This window comes from Quercus lobata, chromosome 7, assembly GCF_001633185.2.
Source record: "Quercus lobata isolate SW786 chromosome 7, ValleyOak3.0 Primary Assembly, whole genome shotgun sequence".
NCBI classification, from domain to species: domain Eukaryota; kingdom Viridiplantae; phylum Streptophyta; class Magnoliopsida; order Fagales; family Fagaceae; genus Quercus; species Quercus lobata.
The window spans coordinates 3073912-3098875 of NC_044910.1; the positions used below are offsets into that span (position 1 = coordinate 3073912).

At 37.4% G+C, this 24964-nt stretch overlaps 1 protein-coding gene across 2 annotated transcripts; it reads left to right on the forward strand.

Moving 5' to 3' along the window:
* The first annotated feature begins 10464 nt into the window (after window positions 1-10464).
* Window positions 10465-23559, forward strand: LOC115952993 (calcium-transporting ATPase 4, plasma membrane-type-like). 2 transcript variants are annotated; one of them, XR_004083610.1, is made up of 8 exons: window positions 10465-10944; window positions 16876-16927; window positions 17022-18958; window positions 19049-19207; window positions 20554-20725; window positions 20843-21141; window positions 21736-22096; window positions 23177-23559. XR_004083610.1 is itself a non-coding variant. In XM_031070393.1 (7 exons), the coding sequence occupies exons 1-7, from the start codon at window positions 10771-10773 to the stop codon at window positions 22042-22044; spliced, it is 3102 nt and encodes a 1033-aa protein (XP_030926253.1). In that variant the 5' UTR covers window positions 10465-10770; the 3' UTR covers window positions 22045-22309. The 2 variants fall into 2 exon arrangements, 1 of the variants encoding a protein (XP_030926253.1); XM_031070393.1 differs by lacking the exon at window positions 23177-23559 and having other exon boundaries at window positions 21736-22309.
* Window positions 23560-24964: the final 1405 nt, after the last annotated feature.

A 24964-nucleotide genomic window follows, 5' to 3' on the forward strand; every position in this document is an offset into this window, starting at 1 on the left:
TCTCTCTCAGTTACCCACCATCACATGCTCCAGCTGCCAAATGGATAGTTAAATACCCATTGCTCCATTTTTGGTAATGAATGGAGAAGCATTCATTATATTTGATCACATATTATACGCAAATAAACAGTCCACAATATTTTATTTCTTTCTTTTCTAAAATTTTATTTTATTAATGGTTGGAATTAAAAGTTTTTTTTTTTAAAATTCTTATTCTAAAGCAATTGCACATGGTGTAATGGCCTAGGTAATGCAGCACAATGCACATGATCTCAATCTCTTGTACTCTCTTTTAAATTTTTATTCTTCTTAAAATATGTATTTTCCCCCAAAATAGAGAGAATCTTTAAAGATAAACTCAATCTGCCACTTTAAGTGTGTTTTCAATTGATTACACCTTACTCGAATCACTCTAATTATTTAATGATCAACAATTGTCTCAAAAAAAAAAAAACAATTGTCTCCTGAACGTGTTACACAACCTAGAACGTGTTACACAACAATTGGTAACTAGAACAGTAATAGTAACTTTTTTTTTTTTTTTTTGATAGCAAGACTGAAAACTTTATTAATTCACTGGAATAGCAGTTACATCATGGATAAGAGCATGTTCTAAAAAACAAGGAAACTCTTCAATCCAAGTACAATAATCATCAATGCCTTTGGCATATTTTGCTAAAAGATGAGCTGGTCTATTTCCTTCACGCCGAATATGGGAGAAATCAACATAACGGAACTCTGAGCAAGCTGTTTGCACCCCAAGGATCACTGCATCAACTGAAGGAGGAGGCGTTGACAGGCCCTGAAGTGCACGGTACACGTTCAAAGAGTCACCTTCCAGGATAATCTCACGCACGCCAATATCTTTTGCAAATTGTACCCCCATCTCCGCAGCCTTTGCTTCAGCTTCTACAGCGCCCAACGGAACATGGAATTTCTTGCTCAAGGCTGCCACTATAGCTCCTTTTTCATCCCTGATGATAGCTCCAAAACCCACAGCCTTCAGGTCTGAGAATATAGCCTCATCCACGTTCACCTTATACACCAAACCTTGTGGAGGGGCCCACGTTGACTGTTGAGGACTTGGCGTGCATGTGCTTGTGTCAGTACCCAAAACTGCATAGTATTCTTCTAGGAGCTGTACTGCCTTCTGAAACAGAGTCATCCCAGACTTGCGTTGCCCACCCACTCTAACCTCATTCCGGTTCCCCCATAACACCCAAGCACACGTCGCAACTTTGGCAGCCATTTCCGGTGTACTGTCCTTCTCCATGAGCAAGCCCCACATAATATCCTTGAAGCTACAGTCGCATCCCTGTTCAAAAGGCAAAACTAGCTTAGAACTCTCCCACAACTCACGTGCAAACTTGCAATTCCAGAAACAATGATTCGAATTTTCCGACGCCGATTGGCAGCCATCACAGACATCTTCCAATAGCACCTTTCGCCGAACTAAGTTTGCTTTTGTAGGCAAAATGTCCCGGCATGCTCTCCAGGTGAAATGTTTGATCTTCGGTGGTGTAGCAAGTTCCCATATCTTCCTCCAGAACTTCCTATTTTGCCGATCATCAGAGCATGACCCACTCCCCACCCCTTTCGTTATTTCCACTGCCACCCAATATGCACTTCGTACCGAAAAGACACCATTAGAACTACATGCCCAAACCTGCTTGTCTGCTGGGAGATGCGCGCTCAGAGGAATACTTTTTACCACCTCTGCTTCATGAGGTAGAAACAGAGCATCAACCACCTCTGTTTTCCAACATGCCTTCTCCTTATCTATCAACTCACTCACCATTGTTTGACCATGCAAGAACATTCTAGGAGAGGTGACTTTGTAAGTGGATGGCGTTGGCAGCCATTTGTCTCCCCAGACCCGTACATGCTCCCCATTTCCAATCCTCCATCGCAGACCCTGTTTCACAATTGTCTGTGCTGCCATTATACTGCGCCATGTATAAGATGGATTATTACCCAGAGAGGCCTAAGAAAACTCACAGTGTGGAAAATACTTGGCCTTGAGCACTCTATATACAAGGGTGTCATGTCGGTTTTGAAGCTGCCACCCCTGTTTTGCCAAAAGAGCTAGATTAAATTCTTTTAACTTCTTAAATCCCATACCCCCTTCTGCCTTAGGAGAACACAGTTTATCCCAGCTCATCCACGACATCTTCTTCTCATCCTGCTTTTGGCCCCACCAGAAATTCCGAATCAAACCAATAAGCTCCGCACAGAGAGAGTCAGGTATTTTAAAGCAACTCATAGTATAAGTTGGTATAGCTTGAGCCACAGCTTTGATTAAAACCTCCTTTCCAGCCTTAGACAGCAGTTTTTCTTTCCAACCAGCTAACTTTTTCTTCAGCTTCTCTTTGATGTCGTTGAATGTGTTCCTCTTGCGTCTACCTACTAGAGACGGCAATCCCAGGTACTTTTCATGCAGCTTAATTACCTGAGCACCAAACTTTATTTTAATCTCATCTTGTATTTGACTTGGCGTATTGCTACTAAAAAATAGCGATGTTTTCGCACGGTTCAGTTGCTGACCAGATGCACTCTCATAGACCTGTAAAACTCTTTGAAGAGCATTGCACTCCTCTAGAAAAGCTCTACAAAAAATCAAGCTATCATCAGCGAAAAAAAGATGAGACAATTTAGGGCCATTTCGACAAACCGCTACCCCTCTCAATTGACCACTATCCACAGCTTTCTTTATAAGTGCTGATAATCCCTCTGCACATAAAAGAAAGAGATATGGAGATAGAGGATCTCCTTGTCGGATTCCTCTGCTAGGGGTGACTCTCCCACGTGGTTTACCATTAATCTTGAAAGAGTAGGTGACTGACGTAACACATCTCATGATTAAATCTCTCCATTTGTCATCAAAACCCAGCTTCTGCATTACCTTCTCCAGCCAGCACCACTCAACCCTATCATAGGCTTTACTTATGTCCAGTTTTAGAGCCATCTCACCAATTTTGCCAGTTTTCTTCTGACTGATATGGTGTATCGTTTCAAAAGCTACAAGAATATTATCAGTGATCAACCTACCGTGCACAAATGCACTTTGGGTGTCACTGATAATTGACGGGAGAATCTTCTTCATCCTGTTGGCAACAGCTTTGGAAGCAATTTTATACACCACATTGCATAAGCTAATTGGCCTAAAATCAGTAATTCTTTTTGGCTCTTTACATTTAGGAATAAGCACCACATGAGTTTCATTAAAGTTTGGAGGAACAATACCTGAGTTTAGAAAATCCAACACTGTCTTTGTGACCTCTCCTCCCACCTTAGGCCAAAAGTGCTGGAAGAACAAAGGAGGCATGCCGTCAGGACCAGGCGCTTTCAAGGGGTACATCTGTTTTAGGGCCCGCGACACTTCGCAAACACTAAACTCTTTAGTAAGGTTTTGATTCATGGTCGGGCTCACCTTGCGTTGAACAGCGTCTAAAATTTCAGAAAAATCCATAGGGTTGTTAGATTTAAAAAGGCTTCTGTAATAATCCACCACAATGCTCTCCACTTGAGACTCATCTTCCTGCCACTGCCCATTTTCATCCAATAGGCCCTCAATAAAATTTTTCCTAAAGCGAGATGATGCTTTCTCATGGAAAAATCTTGTGTTCCTATCACCATTTTGTAACCAGTTGATGCGAGATCTTTGCAACCACATGGTGTCCTCCTTTTCTAACCAACAATTTAGTTCAACCCGAGTTGCTTTCATAGACCGTATATTCTCCGGAGTCATAGGTTGTCTTTCTAGCCATTCTAAATGCTTTTGCAAATCGGCAGTAGTGTTTCCCACGTGGCCAAACTCCACCTTATTCCAATCCTCCAATCTAGCCCTACAACGGTCCAAGCATGACACCAAAGAAAAATCCGAGGCAGAAGCCTTACCTTCATCCCAAGCTTCATGGACAATCTCTTCACATCTAGGTTCCTTAAGCCACATTGACTCGAACCTAAACACCCGCCCCATCTTTCGCAATCGCCTCCTCCTTACCGTGTGCAATGATAATGGAGAGTGATCCAAGGCTGCGGAGGTAAGGTGGAAAAGTTTGGCCTCCGGAAAGAGATCCGTCCACCCAAAGCCCAAAGGCCGATCTGCCACCACCAAACCCGGCCACCGATTCAACTCCACCACCAAAACACCACCATTGAAACGCCACCACTGAAGCAGCAATCACCGATTCGGAGAGGGAGACCGAGAAGGGGAAAAAAGAATAGAGAAATGGAGAGAGGAGAGAGTAGGAAATGGAGAAGAGAGAAATAGAGAGAGAAGACACAGAGATGGAGAAGTGAGATGGACGGAGAGGAGTGGGAGAGAGCAAGAGAAGGGAAAAAAAGAATAATGAGATGAAGGAGAGTCAGAGGAGAGAGAAAAAGGGGTTAATAAAATGATAATATTTTTTTATACAACCTGTGAACAGTGAGGTTGCAAATATGCAACCTCAATGTAGCTAGGTGGGAAAAAAATTTGGGTTTAGCAATTGGGATGGAGCTGGTTTTTTTATGGAATTAGGATGTAAAATAGCAACTGGAGAGTGTTTATACCCGTAATGTTAGTGCTCTTATGATGTTGTACATTCTTTACGGTCTTAGTCTACCCCTCATCTAGGTGAACATTAAATCTAATCTAATTCTCGCTCACTAATTAATTAATTAATAAATCATGTTAACGGATGTTCTTAAGATAGTTATTAATAAACCATAATTGAAAAGTTTTGACACTACTTTCATCAGAAGGGTTTGGCTTACTTTCAATACTTTTTTAATTGAACATATCCTTTTATTTTAAATATACAATAACAAGTGGTTGTGAATTTTAATTTCCACATTTTATTTAGTTAGTGGATAATGTGACAGTTTTTTATTAAAACAAAAGAAGATTTCAGTTAAAAAAGTATTGAAGGTAAGCCAAACCCTTATGAGAAATATAAAAAGCTGTCAATATATATATATATTTTTTGAGAAACAAACACATAAACAAACACAAGGAAGAGAGAAATGAGTTCTAAAAATAATATTTATTATTTTATCATCCTCTCAATAAAATGTTTTTAAAAATAGCTCTTAATTTGGGCATTGGTTAACATTTTCCTTAATTAATTTTAATTTTTAAAGAAGTGTGGATTGCATACTCCCTCTTTATACTTTAAAAACATTTTTTTAAGAAACATTTACGAACAAGCTCATAAATATGAGACTAGATTTAACTATATAAAACATATAATATTATAATTTTATTGTATACATGTCTAAAAATATACTTACATAGACTTCAAATTGGATTATATAAGTTTGTAAATAAATTTATATAATACCAAATTATTATTTGTAGTTTAATGATAATATAATCAACTATTTGTAATAAAAATTTATAAATTTGTTGTAGGATAAAATAAATAAACCTGAGCTTTTAATAATCAAATAAACTCAACTCATTTACGACCTTATGCATACAAATTTTAGGTATAGTTTTATTATAGAGTGCCTTAAGGACACAAATTAAACTACATATATATCTTTTTAAAAATTAATTAATTAATTAAATTGGGCAAACATCTAAAAACATATATAATCACAGTTAATTTATGAGTGAAAACCACAAACTAATAAATTATTAATAAGTGCATTTTTTTTATAAGTGTACACTGAATCTCATAAGTTATAACTGGATATTTGTTATTTCTTAACAAATATATATCCATTGCCACGCATAATTGAATATCGTAATTTGATATTTAATAGGAATCAACCCAAAATGCTACTTATTTTAAGTATATATATATATATATATTTATGTGGGTCCGAGAGGTCTGCAATCCGGCCCAAACTCTATCTGGGCCCAGGGCCCGTGCCGAGGAGGTATCTTGCCGAAGACGAATGATCAGTGGCTGAGGTAGCAAGGGGAACGGTTGAGAACCTACCCTGTCCTCGGCATTCCAAAGCTTCAATGGAAAGACCAACACCATGGTGTAGGCAATCCCCAAAAAGCCCCCTCAAGGGGATGTGAACGGAATGGGACCCATAGGGAAGCAGGGTGTGAAATTGGACCAAGGAAAATGCGTCCCTTCTTCAGTAAATGCACCTGCCAATACTCAGAGCTGATTAATGAGAAAAGACGTTTGGACGGTGTAAACTTCGATCCATGCAACTAATAGAAAGTTAGACGGGACGGTTGATGGGATGGATACAGAAATAAGCTCCTGCCTGACCTACAAGTGGAGGACTAGGATCAACCAAGAAGGACTATATAATGTAAAAGTTAGTGCACCCAACAGGGGTTGGGAAAAATGGCCAAAAACCAGAACCTCCCAGCCCACCTCCAGGAGAAAGATTCCAGGGGTGAAGGAAAACTTAAACTTGTACGAACACCGCGAAAAACCCACCGCCTGTCAACCAGGGCCTAGCCTTTCAAACCCACGCTCTACAAATGATATTGTTAGGGGCCTTTTTACGTGCGAACCCGACACTGTTACGGTCCACCACGAATCGCGTCCTTACAATTGGCGCTGTCTGTGGGAAAGGCTTGCGTGTTGGTATAGGATGTGGGTCGATAGAGTTTCTTCGTTATTTCTAACCGTTGGTTATAGAGTTCTAGTACAAAGTTCTGCTAGGGGCTACGTTTCTTGACTAGGGGCTTGGCTGAGGAGCTAACTCCCTTAAAGCCAAGGTCTCCCGTAAAGAGCAAACTAGGTACTTGATAGCGTTAATCGTATGGATAAACTCTAGGGGCTTGGTTGAGGAGTTAACTCCCCTAAAGCCAGGATCCCACACAGAGGAGAAAACTAGGTTTTGGACAGAACCAAGGCATTGTATGGTCCACGGACTCAAGCCTATGGGGAAACCAACTACTTGGATGATGGAAAACTAGGTTTTGGACAGAACCAGGGCATTGTATGGTCCACGGACTCAAGCCTATGGGGAAACCAACTTCCTGGATGAGGAAAACTAGGTTTTGGACAGAACCAAGGCATTGCATGGTCCTCGGACTCAAGCTATGGGGAAACCAACTACCTGGATGAGGAAAACTAGGTTTTGGACAGAGTCAGGGCATTGTATGGTCCACGGACTCAAGCCTATGGGGAAACCAACTACCTGGATGAGGAAAACTAGGTTTTGGACAGAACCAGGGCATTGCATGGTCCACGGACTCAAGCCTATGGGGAAACCAACTACCTGGATGAGGAAAACTAGGTTTTGGACAGAACCAAGGCATTGTATGGTCCACGGACTCAAGCCTATGGGGAAACCAACTACTTGGATGATGGAAAACTAGGTTTTAGACAGAACCAGGGCATTGTATGGTCCACGGACTCAAGCCTATGGGGAAACCAACTACCTGGATGAGGAAAACTAGGTTTTGGACAGAACCAAGGCATTGCATGGTCCTCGGACTCAAGCCTATGGGGAAACCAACTACCTGGATGAGGAAAACCAGGCACTAAGCAAGATTTAGCCATTGTGCGTGACGTCGAAAATGGTGCTTATATCTTCGTAAGACGAAGGTTAGGAATGAATCTAAGGCCTCTGTGGGTGCAGGTAAGTTGGGATTCGGGGAACATGATGATAAATGTATTGCATGCATAGCTATTTGTACATGTTAAAATAAATCAGCGCAGAGTTCATAAGCAAATAGCGCGCATCAACGAGGGCGGTTAACGATGTAATTAGAAGGAAAGAGGAAAAACAAGATTTCATATATACATGTTCAAATGCTTGTAAACCATCAATAAATTAGGAAGTTTGTGAAAAGAAAAGAAACAAGTTAATCGTTCAAATAGAAACGAATACAAAAGCCCAACGAAGGTTTCTACTTTTCTGCTTTTTTGTCGGTAACATCTTGGGAAGTGGGAGCAAGATCAGCTTCGATGCCCGGAATGTCGGTTCCTTCTGGGGAAGGCTGAACAGGGTCAGCACTGGTACTCTGAGGGACCGCAGTAAGGGGAATAGCCTTTGGCGGCTGTGCAAGTGTGGCTGGTTCTTCTGTACTGGGCACCTGAATGCCAACCTCGGGAATCGATAGATGACAAGGATTGATAGGCACTGGCAGATCCCTGATGTCATCAAAACCCTCCTATCCGTCCGAGGGGACGGATAGCAGGATTTTGAGGGGCTATTGTGGGTCCGAGAGGTCTGCAATCCGGCCCAAACTCTATCTGGGCCCAGGGCCCGTGCCGAGGAGGTATCTTGCCGAAGACGAATGATCAGTGGCCGAGGTAGCAAGGGGAACGGCTGAGAACCTACCCTGTCCTCGGCATTCCAAAGCTTCAATGGGAAGACCAACACCATGGTGTAGGCAATCCCCAAAAAGCCCCCTCAAGGGGATGTGAACGGAATGGGACCCATAGGGAAGCAGGGTGTGAAATTGGACCAAGGAAAATGCGTCCCTTCTTCAGTAAATGCACCTGCCAATACTCAGAGCTGATTAATGAGAAAAGACGTTTGGACGGTGTAAACTTCGATCCATGCAACTAATAGAAAGTTAGACGGGACGGTTGATGGGATGGATACAGAAATAAGCTCCTGCCTGACCTACAAGTGGAGGACTAGGATCAACCAAGAAGGACTATATAATGTAAAAGTTAGTGCACCCAACAGGGGTTGGGAAAAATGGCCAAAAACCAGAGCCTCCCAGCCCACCTCCAGGAGAAAGATTCCAGGGGTGAAGGAAAACTTAAACTTGTACGAACACCGCGAAAAACCCACCGCCTGTCAACCAGGGCCTAGCCTTTCAAACCCACGCTCTACAAATGATATTGTTAGGGGCCTTTTTATGTGCGAACCCGACACTGTTACGGTCCGCCACGAATCGCGTCCTTACAATTTATTTATATAGTTAATTTTCAATAAATTGGAAAAAAGTGCAACAAATAGTATAAATTTATTTGGTGTGAAAACCATGAAATTTTGTTTGGGATCATATATTATATATGGAAACATAATTGAAACATATATTTTTTATTCACACAGACAAGGTTCAAAAGTTTTCTTCTCAAAAAAAATCAAAAGTTCAAGCAAAAAAAATCGTGGTTTTTAAGAAAGAAAGAAATTATTACCACAAGAATTCTTGATTATTATTATTATTATTTTTTAAATTTAGCCAGCACCATAAATCATGGCATTACCACTACAATAGTATTTGAAACCACACACACACACACACACATATATATATATATATATATATTTATATTTATGGCATTACCACTACAATAGTATTTGAAACCCCACACACACACACACACACATATATATATATATATGGAAATGATATTATTTCAATATAGAGAACAAAAATCAACCCCCCAAAAAAAAAAAAAAATCCAAATATGAGAGATGGTGTCTTAGCCGTGGTGGTTCTTCTCATGGTGGTTCCTATGGCTTCGGGTTGTGGAACTTAAGAACATCTAATCAATTGGATAAATCATCATTGCTCTCGATCCCAGGGTAGTCGATTCTATCCGGTCATGGCAGCTTTGCTCACGAGAGAGAGAGATTGTATTTACTGTGTAGGACTTGGTTTAGGTCCAGTGCATCCAGTGTACTAGACCTAATCAAATGGTGACATGTGTCAAAAAATGAACACATATCATCATATCAACGGATTCAGTACTATTGGACACTAGACTTAAGCCTAACCTTACTGTGTAAAGCTTAAACAATTGTTCACAAATAACCGTTTTCTTGATTTAATATCTAGACAAATGATGGACCCTACATTTTTGTTATCTTATTTGGCTGCTTGTTCAACAATTTTTACAACTTTCTTTTTTTCACAATTTATTGTCAATATCATTATTACGAGCTAGTATCTTATGTGCTAGACGCATGAGACCTGCCTCTCATACATAGGTAAACCCTACATGTATGGAGCCCAACTTGTGGGAGGTGAGGCCCACCTACCTCTGAGAGGCAAGTCTTGTAAACCTAGCGCATGAGCGGTTTTTTCCATTATTATTTGAGATCGTAGTATTATGACTTTATAGTTATTTGTTTTCAAATTTTTTTTTTTTTTTACTTTAGTGTGCGTTTGGATACAGCTTATTTTACTGAAAACTGAAAACAATAAATTTTTTTCCTGTTTATTACTGTTTAACACTATTCATTGGCCTAAAATTACTGTTCATGATCAATATGCACTGGTTTAAAATAAAATAAAAAAAAAATAAAAAAGCCTGAAATGTAGATGACCAAAATGTGCGCAAATCCAAATAGAGCTTTAGGGCCCGTTTGGTACATGTTTTTAAAAACTGAAAATTATTATTTAAAAACTTTTGTGAAAATACGTGTAGATGAAAAAGTGTATGAAAATATGTGAAATATTGTTTAAAAACTGAAAATTATTGTTTAGAAACACTCACCAAACACCTCCGTAGACTCTCATGTCTAAAAAGTAAAAATACATGATTAAAAAAAAACCCCATTCTCTCTCTATATATTTTAAAACTTCTATGCATAATTGCACATCAGCATATGTAATTGGTTTTTTGGTTCATTTCTTCTTCTCTCCTTGTCTCTCTCTCTCTTCTCTCCCTCCCTCTCTCTCTGTATTGGGCCGGTTTCCACAACATTCTGCCGGTACAGAATGCTCTGAATTTCAGAAAATTCTCCCGAATAGCCCAAATACCATCAACTCTCTCTCAGTCTCTCACCCCACTCAACCCGCTTCTCGCCACTATCTTCAGTCCTTTTCACTGTGTCAAAATTCAGTAGAAATTTCCTTCTTTCTCTAGAGAAAGTCGCCGAATATTCATCTCCACAAAAATGGAGCAAAAACTTCTCAAGGACTTCGAACTCGACCCCAAGAACCGCTCGGAAGAGGCTTTGCAACGGTGGAGATCCGCCGTGTCCATCGTCAAAAACCCCCGCCGCCGGTTCCGCCACGTCGCCGATTTAGCCAAACGCTCTGCGGCCGTGATAAAACGTCACAAAATCCAGGTCTTCTTTCTCTTCCTCCTTCTTCTTCTTCTCAATCATCGCTTTGATTTTAGTTTAATAGATAAAATGCAAAAAAAAAAAAAAAAACTGTTTTCTACTTCTCAACGAACTCTAACTAACTCTAAATCACACTTAAATTGCACTGAGAATCCGTTTTTTTTTGAAAGATAACGAGATTTGATTCACTGTGCTTGTTCTGTTAGATTTTAATTTGTTAACGTGAGGCTAGGAATTTCATTTTTGGTTTTCATTTGTGACTTGTTTGGCCGCTGAGAAAAAGTTTGGGAAAATGGACGTTACGGTTACGGATGGGATGCTAAAACGAATGAATATGACCTGTCATACTCTGTAGTACTCTAACGCTACTGTGTCTGTCTGGCCTGGAATTTGATTTCCTTTATTTTCCTCCATTTTCTCGTGAGGCAAACAGACTTGCTATGAGCGTTTAGGCTCTGTTTGTTGTTTCTGAAAAAAAAAATGCAAAAAAAATTACTCTCAAAACTGTGTTGTTTACTGAAAGATTTGATTCACTGTGCTTGTTTTGTTTTAGATTCAAATTTGAAAATGGGATTGTTTTGCGAGGCTAGAGCTAGGGATTTGATGTTTGGTTTGGTTTTCATTTAATGACTTGTTTGACCGCTGAGAAAAGATAAGGAGATGACGTAACGGAAGGTACTAAATGAATGTCAATGGGTGTAGAGTACTCTACTCTAACGCTTCTCTACTGTGTGGCCCAGAATTTGACGTCCTTTATTTTTCTCTATTTTCGAGGTAAACAAACAGATTTGCTACGAAAATTAGATAAGATGAGAAAGAAAATAGGAAAAAAGAAAAAGAAACAGAATAAAAAATTTTGAATTCCGGTAATATCTAATTTTGTCGCTTAAGAAAGTGAAAACCCTAGCGCAACAAAATTCGGTACTGATTTACAAATTGACTATTTCAGTATCAACAATATACTAAATTAAAGAAAAAAACTTATTTTTCTGTTTTGAAATTGAAAGTGAAGAAGACGCCAATTTTTTAAAGCTATATAAAAAAATTGTAACAGAATAAATTTATTTATTTATTTATTTTATTTCTCTAATTGGCTTGTGAGAATTCATTTTTATTGATGTATTCAACTTAAAAAATAAATTAAACAAAAATACAAAAACATTAACATGTTGTATTATATTATGAACTGAAAAAGCTGGGAAAGAAGCATAGGCAAATGGACAAATGCAATTACTAATTTGGTCACAAGTCGTATTTGCAGCTTAGATTACGCTTTCCGATATCTCAGTCGTTAACGTATTCGACACGGGACCAGTTCTCACATTCTTTTGGGGTTGGGGTTTGAACTTTGAACCAATTCTCTTTGCAATTGTGATTATGTGTAGCTATATAAAACTACTATCAGTTCACTTATTACTATGGTTTTAAAAATCGGACTGATTAAAAAATTGGAAAATGGTCCAGTTTTCAATTTTATCGGACTAAATTAGGGTCTAACTCTGGGTCTAATCCAGTTTTTAAAACCATGTATGTTACTCTTATTTTAAATTTATAATATTGGGATTTGGATTACCAAAAGCCTTACTTGTTAGTTTGATATTTCATATAGTGTTTCTGTAAATGAGAATTTATTCACTCTTTACGCTTCTTTCACAGAGGGTGTGGACCCGTTTGGAATTCATGATAGGGCACACACGCTTTGTGGAAGAATAATTTCTCTTTGCTGAAGTGTATTTACATTTGAAAAAAAGGGTCACCACATATGATTGGACCCATTTTGATAGGCCCAGATGGCGTGGCAAGACCCGTTGTTGATATAGTGATAATGAAATAGACCAGTGATTCATGTGCAAAACAAAATGTGCCTCACGCTCCAATCCAAAACCCAAACCCCAAACCCAGTTTTTGAAATGAGTAATGTTAGTTGTACCAAAATCTTCACGACTGTTAGATGTAAAAAGGTTCGATAATGATCTTTACCATATGGTATCTCAGCCAAAAAAGAGAAAAAGAGATTTGGGAAAAATTGTGTACTCGTTGAGCAGTGTTAGAGGGAGTTTGGATACGGCGTTTTCTTTGCTGCATTTTAGTTGCTGCGTTTTCCTTTTTTTTGTTTTTTTTTTTAGAGCACGCGTTTTACCCCAACAGTGGTTACTGTTTATGTACGGTATATAAACAGTAGCCGCAACTTTTGACCAGTCTTTCATGAACAGTGCATCCGTGTACTGTTTACGGACCCATAAATTTCATTTTTTATCAATTTTTTCATTAAAAATGGGTCTCATAGTACTATTTACACATTTAAAAATTATTTTACTACAGTATTTTTAGTTTTCAGTTTTTGCAAAATAAGTTTTATCCAAACAGACTTTTAGTAGGTTTCCTTTCTAAAAAAAAAAAAAAAAAAAAAAAAAAAAAAAAAAATCCTTGATGGGGTTTCTGTGGTGCATATAACCCCAAGCCACTACGGCCTGGATTGTACGGTAGGACAAATTAAAACGACTTTTTGACCACATCTTTCAATGATAGCAAAAGAGAAAACTTCCTCGAAGTTTCGTTTTAATAAATAATTGTCAATGTAGACATTGTGGTTTGTGGAGTAGAGAATAATGCTAAAATGGGACTATAGTTTATATTAAAAAGAAAAGAAAAGGTCATAGAGTGCGTCTTTTTATATATTTCCTAAATCCCATTTGCTCTTCGAAGGCTCTCATCCTCACGAAGTGTTTGCTACACTCACACTTTTTTATTCACAGTACGTGTCACTTTCGCAAGTTGGCACACTATATCCGATGCTTGGTTCTTTGTTTTTTTAAATTCTGCTCTTTATCGCTTATTATGGCAAGTCCCTCTATAATTTAAATTAGTATTGAGTAGTGCTGTAGTAGTTGTTTTCTGAAGTTACCCTATCGAGTGGTAACCCACTAACCACTTATTATTCTTATGAATAGTGGTAATACGATATTGACTTGAACGCGGTTCGTACACGGCTGTCTTTAATAATACTACGTCATGACAACGCGTGATATTGAATTCTGTTACCCTGTCCCTGTTGCTTTCTTTTGTAAGCGAAATAAATTGCTATGTTTTCAAAATAGAATAAAAAATAAAATTCTTTATTTCTTTCTTTTAAACTAACATGTTAAGGGAATTAGTTGTCACCGTTACATCCCTTTCATAAAGGTTATCGTTTATCATACACCAACTATATAACATATAATATTATTAGTTATGAAAAATATTATAAATTTTTTATTAAATTGTAAATTATACTTAAAAATTTAGGATAATTTTGATTTTATCTTCTAAAGTTTCAAAAGTTTACTCAAGTTTACTCCGCCCCTGAATGTTGGTTTGTTTCACTTTTTTTTTTTTTTCTTTCTTCATATTAGTTATTATTTTTCTAAAAGGTAAAAGAATAATTTTTTTTATAATATTAAAAGTCCGTTTAGATAGAACTTATTTTGTTGAAATAGAAAACTGAAAACTGAAAATATTGTAGCAAAATAATTTTTAAATGTGTGAATAGTACCGTAGGACCTATTTTTAATAAAAAAGTTGTTGAAAAGTGAGATTTGTGGGTTTCGTGCTAAAAATGATTGAAAAGTCAAATAGTGCGGCTACTGTTCATGAACAGTGTATGAACAGTAGTCACACTATCTGCTTAAACGCGTGCCCAAAAAAAAAAAAAAAGAGAAAACACAAAACTCAAAACATCAACGCTAGCCGTGTATCCAACCCCACCTAAGTGAATGCATTGAATAAAGTTAAAATGATTTTTCAGCTGTTTCTAGCATTTTTTTAGTGGATCTCGTGCGTTGTTCAGGGACCCGCAAGTAATTTTATTTTAGTAAAAACAACTTTAAAATTGGGTCTCACGACACTATTTATACATTAAAAATTATTTTGCTACGGTGTTTTTAGTTTTCTGCAATAAACGGTATCCAAACAGACCTTAAATACACTTTAACTTGCGTCTTGAAGTAACTTACCAAAAAAAAAAAAAAGAAATTCAGCTTAAGGTTTCTTTTCACATAATACAGCTTAATAACTTTATTATTCCAATACTAATGTTATTCGCATCCATGATGAAATGTCAGGTTTATAATTATATAAATATATATATATATATATATATATATACCACTAATTATGGAAGACTTTTCAAATTTTTTAAATGTGGTTCCTACTCATCGATTGAATTGTGGCTTCAGGCCAGCTGACAGAGAACTCAGGGACATGTAGGACCACATGTAGGAAATCAAGTTCTATGATTTTTCTTTAAGATTTGAATATGATATTATTAATAGGAATTGAAAAAAGAAATCTAAGTAAAAGCCATTGGTGCTATTTTTTAAAGTATTCAGATGTATACCAGGCAACTTTATAGAAACTCATTCATGTTCTTAACTGCATCAGTTTTGCCTTTCTGTCTAGTAAACAAGTATCATTGGACCTAATGTTTTGAACAAATTTTATTGTATATATAAGTTTAAAGAAGTGTAGGTTTACCAAAAAAAAAAAAAGTTTAGATTGTAATATATATGAGTCATCTTAGTTTGAAAGTAAAAGAATGACGAAGAAAACAAAATTGAAAAGCAAGAATTTGGTGGATCGCTCGAGCAAGCCTACAGTGCAACCTGAATGTGATCAGGAAATCAAATGGACAAATTGAAAAATAAATTGTGTATTGGCAATTTGGCACTTCAATGAGCACCAAATGGATCGAATCAATAGATACATTGTGTGTATTGGCACTTCAATGAGCCCACTTTAGCGAGGATAGGTGGGAATGTGTGGGTACAAGCGAGCTCAGGTGAGTGCTCACTCGAGCAAGGTCAGTCTTGCTCCAGCAAGATAGTTACAGAATGTGTTGTTTCTGCAGAAAAGCAAGGGAAATGAGACTTTTTCAGTTTCCACTGGCTAATTACAGGCTTACAGCCTAGACATGTTTTTAAGGACTTGTATCAACCAAAGTGATTATTCATTGATATGGCTTCCATACTTAGGTTAAAAAAAAAAAAAAAAAAGATTTTAGACCTTTAGAGAGAAATTCACAGAATTCTATAAGTTTTCTACTTGAAGAATTTTGGCTTGGTTGTATCTTGGAGACAGATTTGCTTGCAACCCATTAGCAAGCTCTTTGAGTCAATTCAATCCTCTAAGCCTTTCAATTTTTAATTCCATTGTTTTACCCCCACCATCTGCAACAGATAGAAGCACCAGAGAATTGAGAAAATTATTGTTTTCCCCCAATTCTTTTATCTGAATTAGCATTCTTGTCAGTGTTACTCCAATTCCTTTTATCGACAAACTATAAACAAAAAAAAAAAAAGTGAAAAAAATAACTTTCTAGTTAATATTAATGCAGTTTTGGTATTCTGCATGGTCTGACGCTGAAGCATTTCTCAGAATTCATGTGGATCATCTCACGTGTTATTCTGCTAGTGAGGTTATGGAGAATTAATTCGAGTCTCCTAGACCATTTGGATTATATAATATAGTCTTGAGCTAATTTTTTACTAGATGGAAATTTGGGGAAGGGCGTAGAGAATTCCTACTCGACAAGAATTGACAAATGCTTTCTTGCTGGTTGATTTTAATAGGCAAAGAGATGTTGTTTCCCACAAAAGAGCTCATCTTAATGTTCTAAAGATTAATTCATGGCCTTTGATCTCTTCTCAAAATATGATGAGCATACAAATGTATAAGGATTTATGATACCTTGGATGTATAATGACTATGTAACTTGAATTGCATGAAATATCACTATGAATGGTGACCTCCCACCCCTTTCTTTTACCTATAAAAAAAAATCACATTGAATGTCGCTGATGACATTTGGTTGTGAAGTTCCCTAAGAGGCTAAGACTAGGTGATTCTTTCTGTCATGACTTATTTGACTCTATTATCCCCATTTTTTGTTTTCCCCAGGAAAATATACGAGTTGCTATTTACGTTCATAAAGCAGCATTGCTATTTGAGGGTATGAAATTCTAGTGTCTACTTTAACAAAAACCTCTTTTTCAATGTTAGATCTCTTTCATTCACACTTTGTATTATCATTTTATGTTCTGCAGCTGCTGGTCGACCTGAATACAAGTTACCGGATGAGGATAGAGAAGCAGGTTTTAGTATTCACCCAGATGAGCTTGCATCAATTGTTCGTGGCCATGATATTAAGGGCTTGGGAATCCATCGTGGAGTTGAGGGGATTGCAAGGAAAATCTGTGTCTCACTGAACGAAGGTGTCAGCACAAAGGACTTACCTACCAGGCAAAAGATTTATGGATTCAACAGTTTTACGGAGAAACCTTCCAGAACTTTTTTGATGTTCGTGTGGGAATCATTACATGACTTAACACTAATCATCCTTATGGTCTGTGCCGTTGTTTCTATAGGTGTAGGAATTCCCACCGAAGGGTGGCCTAAAGGCTTATACGATGGTTTGGGTATCATTCTTAGTATAGTCCTGGTGGTCATGGTTACAGCTATCAGTGACTACAAGCAGTCCTTGGAGTTCAAGGATTTAGATAGTGAGAAGAAAAAGATTTTTATTCAGGTAACTAGAGATGGGAAGAGACAAAAGGTTTCTATATATGATTTGGTTGTTGGAGATATTGTCCACTTGTCAATTGGTGATCAAGTTCCAGCAGATGGGATTTATATATCAGGATACAGTTTGTTGATTGATGAATCGAGCTTGTCAGGTGAGAGCGAGCCAGTGAATGTATATGAGGAGAAACCTTTTCTTCTTTCAGGAACTAAAGTGCAAGATGGTTCAGGAAAGATGTTGGTGACAACAGTTGGTATGAGAACTGAATGGGGAAAGTTGATGGAAACTCTGAATGAGGGAGGAGAAGACGAGACCCCACTGCAGGTAAAGCTAAATGGTGTGGCTACAATCATTGGTAAAATTGGCTTGACTTTTGCTGTGCTGACATTTTTGATATTGCTAGGGAGATATCTGGTGGAAAAAGCTCTTAACAATGAGTTCACAGATTGGTCATCAAGTGATGCACTGACAATTCTGAACTACTTTGCTACTGCAGTAACCATTATTGTCGTTGCTGTCCCAGAAGGATTACCATTAGCAGTGACTTTGAGCCTTGCTTTTGCTATGAAGAAATTAATGGAAGAAAGGGCGCTTGTGAGGCATCTCTCTGCATGTGAGACAATGGGTTCTGCTGGTTGCATATGCACAGATAAGACAGGGACATTGACCACAAACCATATGGCAGTGGTCAAAGTATGGATATCTGAAAAATCTATAGATATAAAAGGTAATGCAAGTGATTTGTTGAAATCAGAAATATCTGGAAGAGTTTTAGGCATCCTATTGCAGGCTATATTTCAAAATACTGGGTCTGAAGTGGTTAAGGATGATAGTGGAAAGAATACCATTTTGGGAACGCCAACAGAATCTGCATTGTTAGAATTTGGCTTGCTTTTGGGTGGTGATTTTGATGCTCAGCGTAGAGAATTCAAGATTCTTAAGGTTGAGCCTTTTAATTCAGTTAGGAAGAAGATGTCTGTGCTTGTAGCTCTTCCCAATGGAGGGGTACGTGCATTTTGCAAAGGTGCATCTGAAATTATATTAAGAATGTGCAACAAAATTGTTGATTGCAATGGAGAGTCTGTTAATCTTTCTGAAGAACAGGAAAAGGACATCACAGATGTTATAAATGGCTTTGCATCTGGAGCTCTGAGAACTCTTTGCTTGGCTTTTAAAGATGTTGATGACACTTCCATTGAGAAAAGCATCCCTGATAGTGGCTATACATTGATAGCAGTTGTTGGAATCAAGGATCCTGTGCGCCCTGGGGTCAAGGATGCAGTTTTAACTTGTCTAGCTGCTGGAATTACTGTCCGTATGGTCACTGGTGACAATATATATACTGCTAAGGCCATTGCTGGAGAATGTGGTATCCTCACGGCGGATGGAGTGGCCATAGAAGGATCAGAATTTCGTAGTATGTCCTCAGAGCAGATGAAGGCCATTATACCAAAAATTCAGGTTCTTAAATTTTTCCTTTGGAAAGTTTTGAACTTCAACTATCCGTGTTGGAAGATGCTTGCATATTTTAATTGCTTATAATGGATACAGGTAATGGCTCGGTCTTCACCGTCGGACAAGCATACCTTGGTGACCCATTTGAGGAAGATGTTTAGTGAGGTTGTTGCAGTTACTGGCGATGGGACCAATGATGCTCCTGCTTTGCATGAAGCAGACATTGGACTTGCTATGGGCATAGCAGGAACAGAGGTTTGTGACCCTATTTTCTTCTCCTCCTCTTTTTTTTTTTTCTTCCTAAGTTTCTTTTTCCTTCCCATGTGTGATATTGATGATTTGGACTGGCTTAGCCAGGTAGGCTTCTTGTCTCAGTTTTGTCTTCCCCTATCATGCTTTCACATATGAAACAAAGAAACATAAAGCATGTGTGTGTGTTCCACGTTGTCATACATGGATTATTTTCTTCGGGTTTGGCTTGTGTCCAGTGGAAAGTTCCACTGGACACAAGCCGTGTCCATTTTCTTCACCAGTTGATAGAAGAAAATATGAACTAGTTTTGTAGTAAGTAGGGTTTGATCCTATTTGGATTTTCATGTATGAGTTTCAAAATTTTATTTTCAATTTTTTACTGCTTTTGGTCTTACTAATCATACTGCAAACCACATTTTTAATAACTATGCTTAAAAATCATTTTTCTCAACAGTCTCTATTAGTGAGAATCTTGATCAGCCATCTTATTAACCAGCATCACATTTCTAACCTAGTATCCTATTCTAAAAAATTTACCTATATGAAATCTCTTCGCGATCGGAAAATCTCAAACTTCTTCTTTGGAATAGCATGCACCTTTATAATGTTCTGCTTTATTTTTCACATTCGCCTTTTATGTTGCAGCTTTTAAGAAACCAACCAGTATCTATTTTGTAGAAAAGTAGAAACGGATATACAGTCCTTGTTCTTGGATCAAATACAACCCGCCCCCCCCCCTCCTCCTGCGGCTCTCTCTCTCTTACTACAGGTCAAAGGTTAAGTAATGGGTTCAATCTTGTTGGGGTATGGAGTTGTATTTAGGGTTAATTGCTGAAAAGCACCCTCAATTATGTGGGTATCTATACATTGCACCCCAAACTTTGAAAACTTGCAATCAATACCTCAATTATAACAAATTTATGCACCCTACCATCCAAATAAAGGTTAAAGTTAATGGTCATGTGACTTGCATGTTTTCCTCAGAAGTAAAAAAGACAAATTTCCCCTTTAGTTCCTAAATAACTAAAATAACCTTACCGATTTCACACTTTGACTAAGATAGCCCTGCCCTTGTCTTCCCATACCGAAACTGAGATAGCTCACCTGAAAATCCGTAAAAATAGCTCTCCATCATCTCAAAATATTATCATCTTGACTTTTCTTTTTCCTTTTTCTCAATATATCACATAATCTGTCATTCAGTATCAATTTGATCTTGCATGGGCTTATATACTTCTGGACTTGTATCAGCAGTGCCATTTGTTGTGCTACTTCATACTGTAGTTTGATTTTATTCTTTTTTTTTTAAATAAAACTTAATTTTCCTTTTTCATGGATATTTTCTTCAGGTTGCAAAAGAAAATGCTGATGTCATTATTTTGGATGACAACTTTACAACTATTGTAAATGTGGCCAAATGGGGACGTGCAGTATATATAAACATTCAAAAATTTGTGCAATTCCAGCTAACAGTCAATGTTGTTGCTCTGGCGCTCAATTTTGCTACTGCATGCATCTCTGGTATACTGAATTATGAAGTTGGTGTTTTATTTTATTTTGTCTTTTCCCCCCATGAGATACCGTTATATTTATTTTAGGCCGCAACAGAATTATGAGAATTTTCCACATCACTTTCAGGATCTGCTCCCTTAACGGCCGTGCAGTTGCTTTGGGTCAACATGATTATGGACACTCTTGGTGCATTGGCACTGGCTACAGAACCTCCAAATGAGGGGCTAATGAAAAGGCCCCCAGTTGGTAGGGGTGTGAGCTTCATCACGAAGGCTATGTGGAGGAATATTATTGGTCATAGTATATATCAACTAGCTGTCCTTGCAGTTCTCTATTTTGATGGAAAGCGGCTACTAAACCTTAGTGGCTCAGATGCAACTGATGTTCTCAACACTTTGATATTCAACTCGTTTGTGTTTTGTCAGGTATGTGGTACCAGTCAGGGCGTACTGTTCTTGAATAATGTTCTGATTTCATCATGTCATTATTAACTATCTCAATTATTTTTGAGTGAATTCTTTTTTACTGGTTGGGAAGTATGTACGAATGCACAGATTTCTGTGTCTTCTATTGTATTCCAACTAGTTAAAATGATGAACTGATGATCTTAGACCTACAACTTTATAACACGGTTAGCCTTTTCAAATGTGCCTAACATTGTTCATAAATATTGTGATAGAAATATATGGATACTCGTGCTCTAGTCATTGACTTATATACCATTGCTATCATCTTGTGAAATGGAATTACCCAAAGGCAAAGCTTCTAGTATAATTTTTCCTGATTTACTTATTTATTTTATAAAAAGTGAATCTTAAACATGTTAGTGTATTTCTGATTTGGATATTGTCTCTGCTCCTAAACTGCTTGTAATGATTCTGTTAAAAAAAGTTTCTAATAGTTTCTAGTGAAATAAGTGTCCAATGTATTTATACTTGGTACTACTATGGAAAAGTAACCAAACATACGATTGTTGTGTTAATGAGCATTGTTTCTCCTTTGGGTTTGCCTTTCTTCAGGTGTTTAATGAGATAAACAGCCGGGACATAGAGAAGATAAATGTATTCCGTGGCATGCTTAACAGCAGGATATTCCTAGGAGTCATGGTTGGCACAGTGGTTTTCCAAGTAATCATAGTCGAGTTTCTGGGTGATTTTGCAAGCACTGTACCACTGAGCTGGCAACTATGGTTACTCAGCGTATTACTTGGATCAGTTAGCTTGCTGGTTGCTGTTATCCTAAAATGCATCCCAGTTGAGAAAACCACAAGTACAACTAATCACCATGATGGTTATGATGCGCTCCCCTCTGATGATAACCTGGCTTGAGATGGGGAGGAGGCATTTATTTTTTTCCTTTTTCTGAAGCAACTCCACAGAGGTAGACTAACTTGATGTTGTGCTTGTAGAATGACTTTGTATAGGCCGTGAATTTGCTTTTGTAGTGGCTGCACTGAGTTAACACCACCCCCCCCCCCCCCCCCCCCACCAAACAAAAAAAGAAAGAAAGAGGAGGGTTAGAAAGATGTTTGGTGACCTGTTTTTCTGTAGGTCGTGAATATTTTTTAATAGAAATGATAGTATTTCAAACTTATGATGTCTGCTCCATGATAATTGTTTTTTATCATCAAGTTAAGACACTAATTAGTTTTAGTGTAAATGGAGATTGAACTTCAGATCTCTTATTTGATGACAATAGACTTTATCAGTCGAGTTAATTGAAACCAACAATCATGAATTTTTTCTTCTCATGCAGAGAAAAGTTGTTAAAAAAGGGTGAAATTATACTTTAGGTTACTATAAAGTACCTTTTAGCCTCTATATTGACCCTCTTTTCATTGAGAGGAAGGTCTGATTATATGAGGTGACATTGCATGTTGTTTTTGAGAGATACTATAGCTTTTATAAATTTTATTTATAGCTTTTACAAACAGATTTGTTAATGTTTTAAAACACAACAAAAAAGCAACTAAATTTCCATTGATTATGTTTTGTTGGACACTAATCATATTTATTATCATGTTAATTTGTAGAACTTCTTGTTGTAAACTGGTAGTAGTTTTAACATTTTCTCATTCTAAAATTTTTTACCTACATCATTAGCTTTATACTAAAAGTTTGTAACCATTACCAATGGCCTTGAGGTCAAATGGTGCTTCCACCTTTCATTGATATAGGGTGGCGGTGAGGATATGGATTTGAATCCACTCGAATGCATAAGCATTTATTCAGAGAAAAAATTGCATTAAATCGTTAGTTGAATGAATCTCTTGGGACTAGTTTCACTCTCAAAACTTCATCAATCTCCTCTTCCTACATAACCTTTACCCTCATCCCTTCTGAATCCTGATGTTGGGGAATGAGCATTATTTGACACTTTCAATATGATTATGCTTATTGCTTACATTTTCAATTGGATTGTTTGTCCATTTTCTGATAGAAGCATATAAATGTTTTGCAGCGAAGCATTTCTATTTCATTTGACCTTCAGAAACTGATTTCTCACTGTGGAGACCAACAGAGCTTGATGTTATTGTTTTTACATGTCCCGGAAAGCCAAGGGGTGCTCTGATGTCCACACCCGGAGTCTGGCAGCTTAGGAGCTTACAATCCATTTTGTGAAGATTTAAGTAGAAAACATTCGCTTGACGACAAACTCCAATATAAAAACCACGTAAAATTTAAACAGGTAAAAAAATTTATTAATCCAACTGAAATTGAAAAATCATAAATTTTTGGACTCGATAAAATTCTCAAACTGTGTACTTGTTTCTAAAGGCAGTTGAGTACATTGCTGTAAACTTTAATTGCGTCCCAAAATTTTGTACTTTTTTTTTTTTACGGTGTAAATGCACTTTTAGTCCTTACATTTTGTGTCATTTCTCGATTTAGTCCCTAAATTGATTTTGCTTCTAAGTTAGTCCTTGATTTTTTAAAATCTTTTTTAAAATGGTCTCTGCCGTCAACCCAGTTACGGAAAATGCTAAAGTGGCAAACGGATTTCATTGTTTGCTAACGTGGCTAATAATAAAATATATATATATATATATAACATTTTTTAAATGCCACGTCAGCATTTAAATTAATAAAAAAAGCCAGCTAAGAAAAAAAAAAACCTAAAATCTAGTTTAAACTAAAATCATTTCTTAAAAAATAAAAATTCATAATCATTTTAATTCTTTTTGCTTTTGTTTTTGGTTAACCTCGTCAGCTTAAACCCATAAATTGAGATGAACTTCAAACCTAGAAATTTACATGAAATCCAAAAAATGAAGTGAAGATCGAACCCATAAATCAATATCCAACAACAAGCCCAGAAAAATTACATCAAACCCGCAAATTTACGACCCAGAAATAAACATATAGAGAGATCAAGCAACAAACCCACTGAGATGAACAATCCAGAAACCATGGGCAACTCCATATTTTAGTCATCAACAAACCCACTGAGTCACTGAATTGCAAGGCCAACAATGATGGCTTTTGTGACTCGATTTCAACGAGCTCGGTCTAGGCTCACCCATTTCATGGCTTTCATCTCTTTAGAAGCGCCACTTAAGACCCACAACTAGCAGCGTGATCAACTGTCGTCACCGTTTCCTTCTCCATGGCCACAACCCACCCCCACTAAAACCCAGAAAAACCCAGCCTCTCCAACCAAACCCAGCCATCTCCATCTCCATCTCCAACCAAACTCATAATCCAAGACCCATGGATTACCGATCTCCACCCCGATCACCCCAACCAAACCAATCTCCACTCCGACCACCAATCTCCACCTCCATTACCGACCACCCCACGGAAAATTGGAAAAACCCAAAGATTAGAGAGTCGGGTTTAGAGAGAGAGAAAATGTCAGAGATTAAGAGAGAGAGAGAGAGGGATTGAAAGCTTGAACAAAGAAAGATATAAACACAAATACACACCAAGAGACAGAGAAAGAAAGGATTTGAAAAAAAAAAAAAGGAAACGAAAAGAAGAAAGATACAGCCATAAACACAGAGAAAGAGAGGATTTGAAAATTTTTTTTTCTTTTTTGTTTTTGATTTTGAATTATTTTCAGTTTAATTTTTTAATTTCTTTTATTAATTAAAATGCTAACTTGCCATTAAAACGCTAACATGGATCCTAACGTGATATTTTTTTAATATTATTTTATTAGCCATGTCAGCAAACAGTAAAATTCGTTTGCCATTTCAGCATTTTCTGTAACCAGGTTGATCGGCAGAGACCATTTTAAAAACGATTT

What these genes read in the sequence shown, in the direction of transcription:
- LOC115952993 (XM_031070393.1), top strand. Translation starts at nt 10,771, where the DNA reads ATGGAGCAAAAACTTCTCAAGGACTTCGAACTCGACCCCAAGAACCGC. An exon ending in AGCAGCATTGCTATTTGAGG is followed by an intron (nt 16,928 to 17,021) that starts GTATGAAATTCT and finishes TATGTTCTGCAG; the next exon opens with CTGCTGGTCGACCTGAATAC. An exon ending in CCATTATACCAAAAATTCAG is followed by an intron (nt 18,959 to 19,048) that starts GTTCTTAAATTT and finishes TAATGGATACAG; the next exon opens with GTAATGGCTCGGTCTTCACC.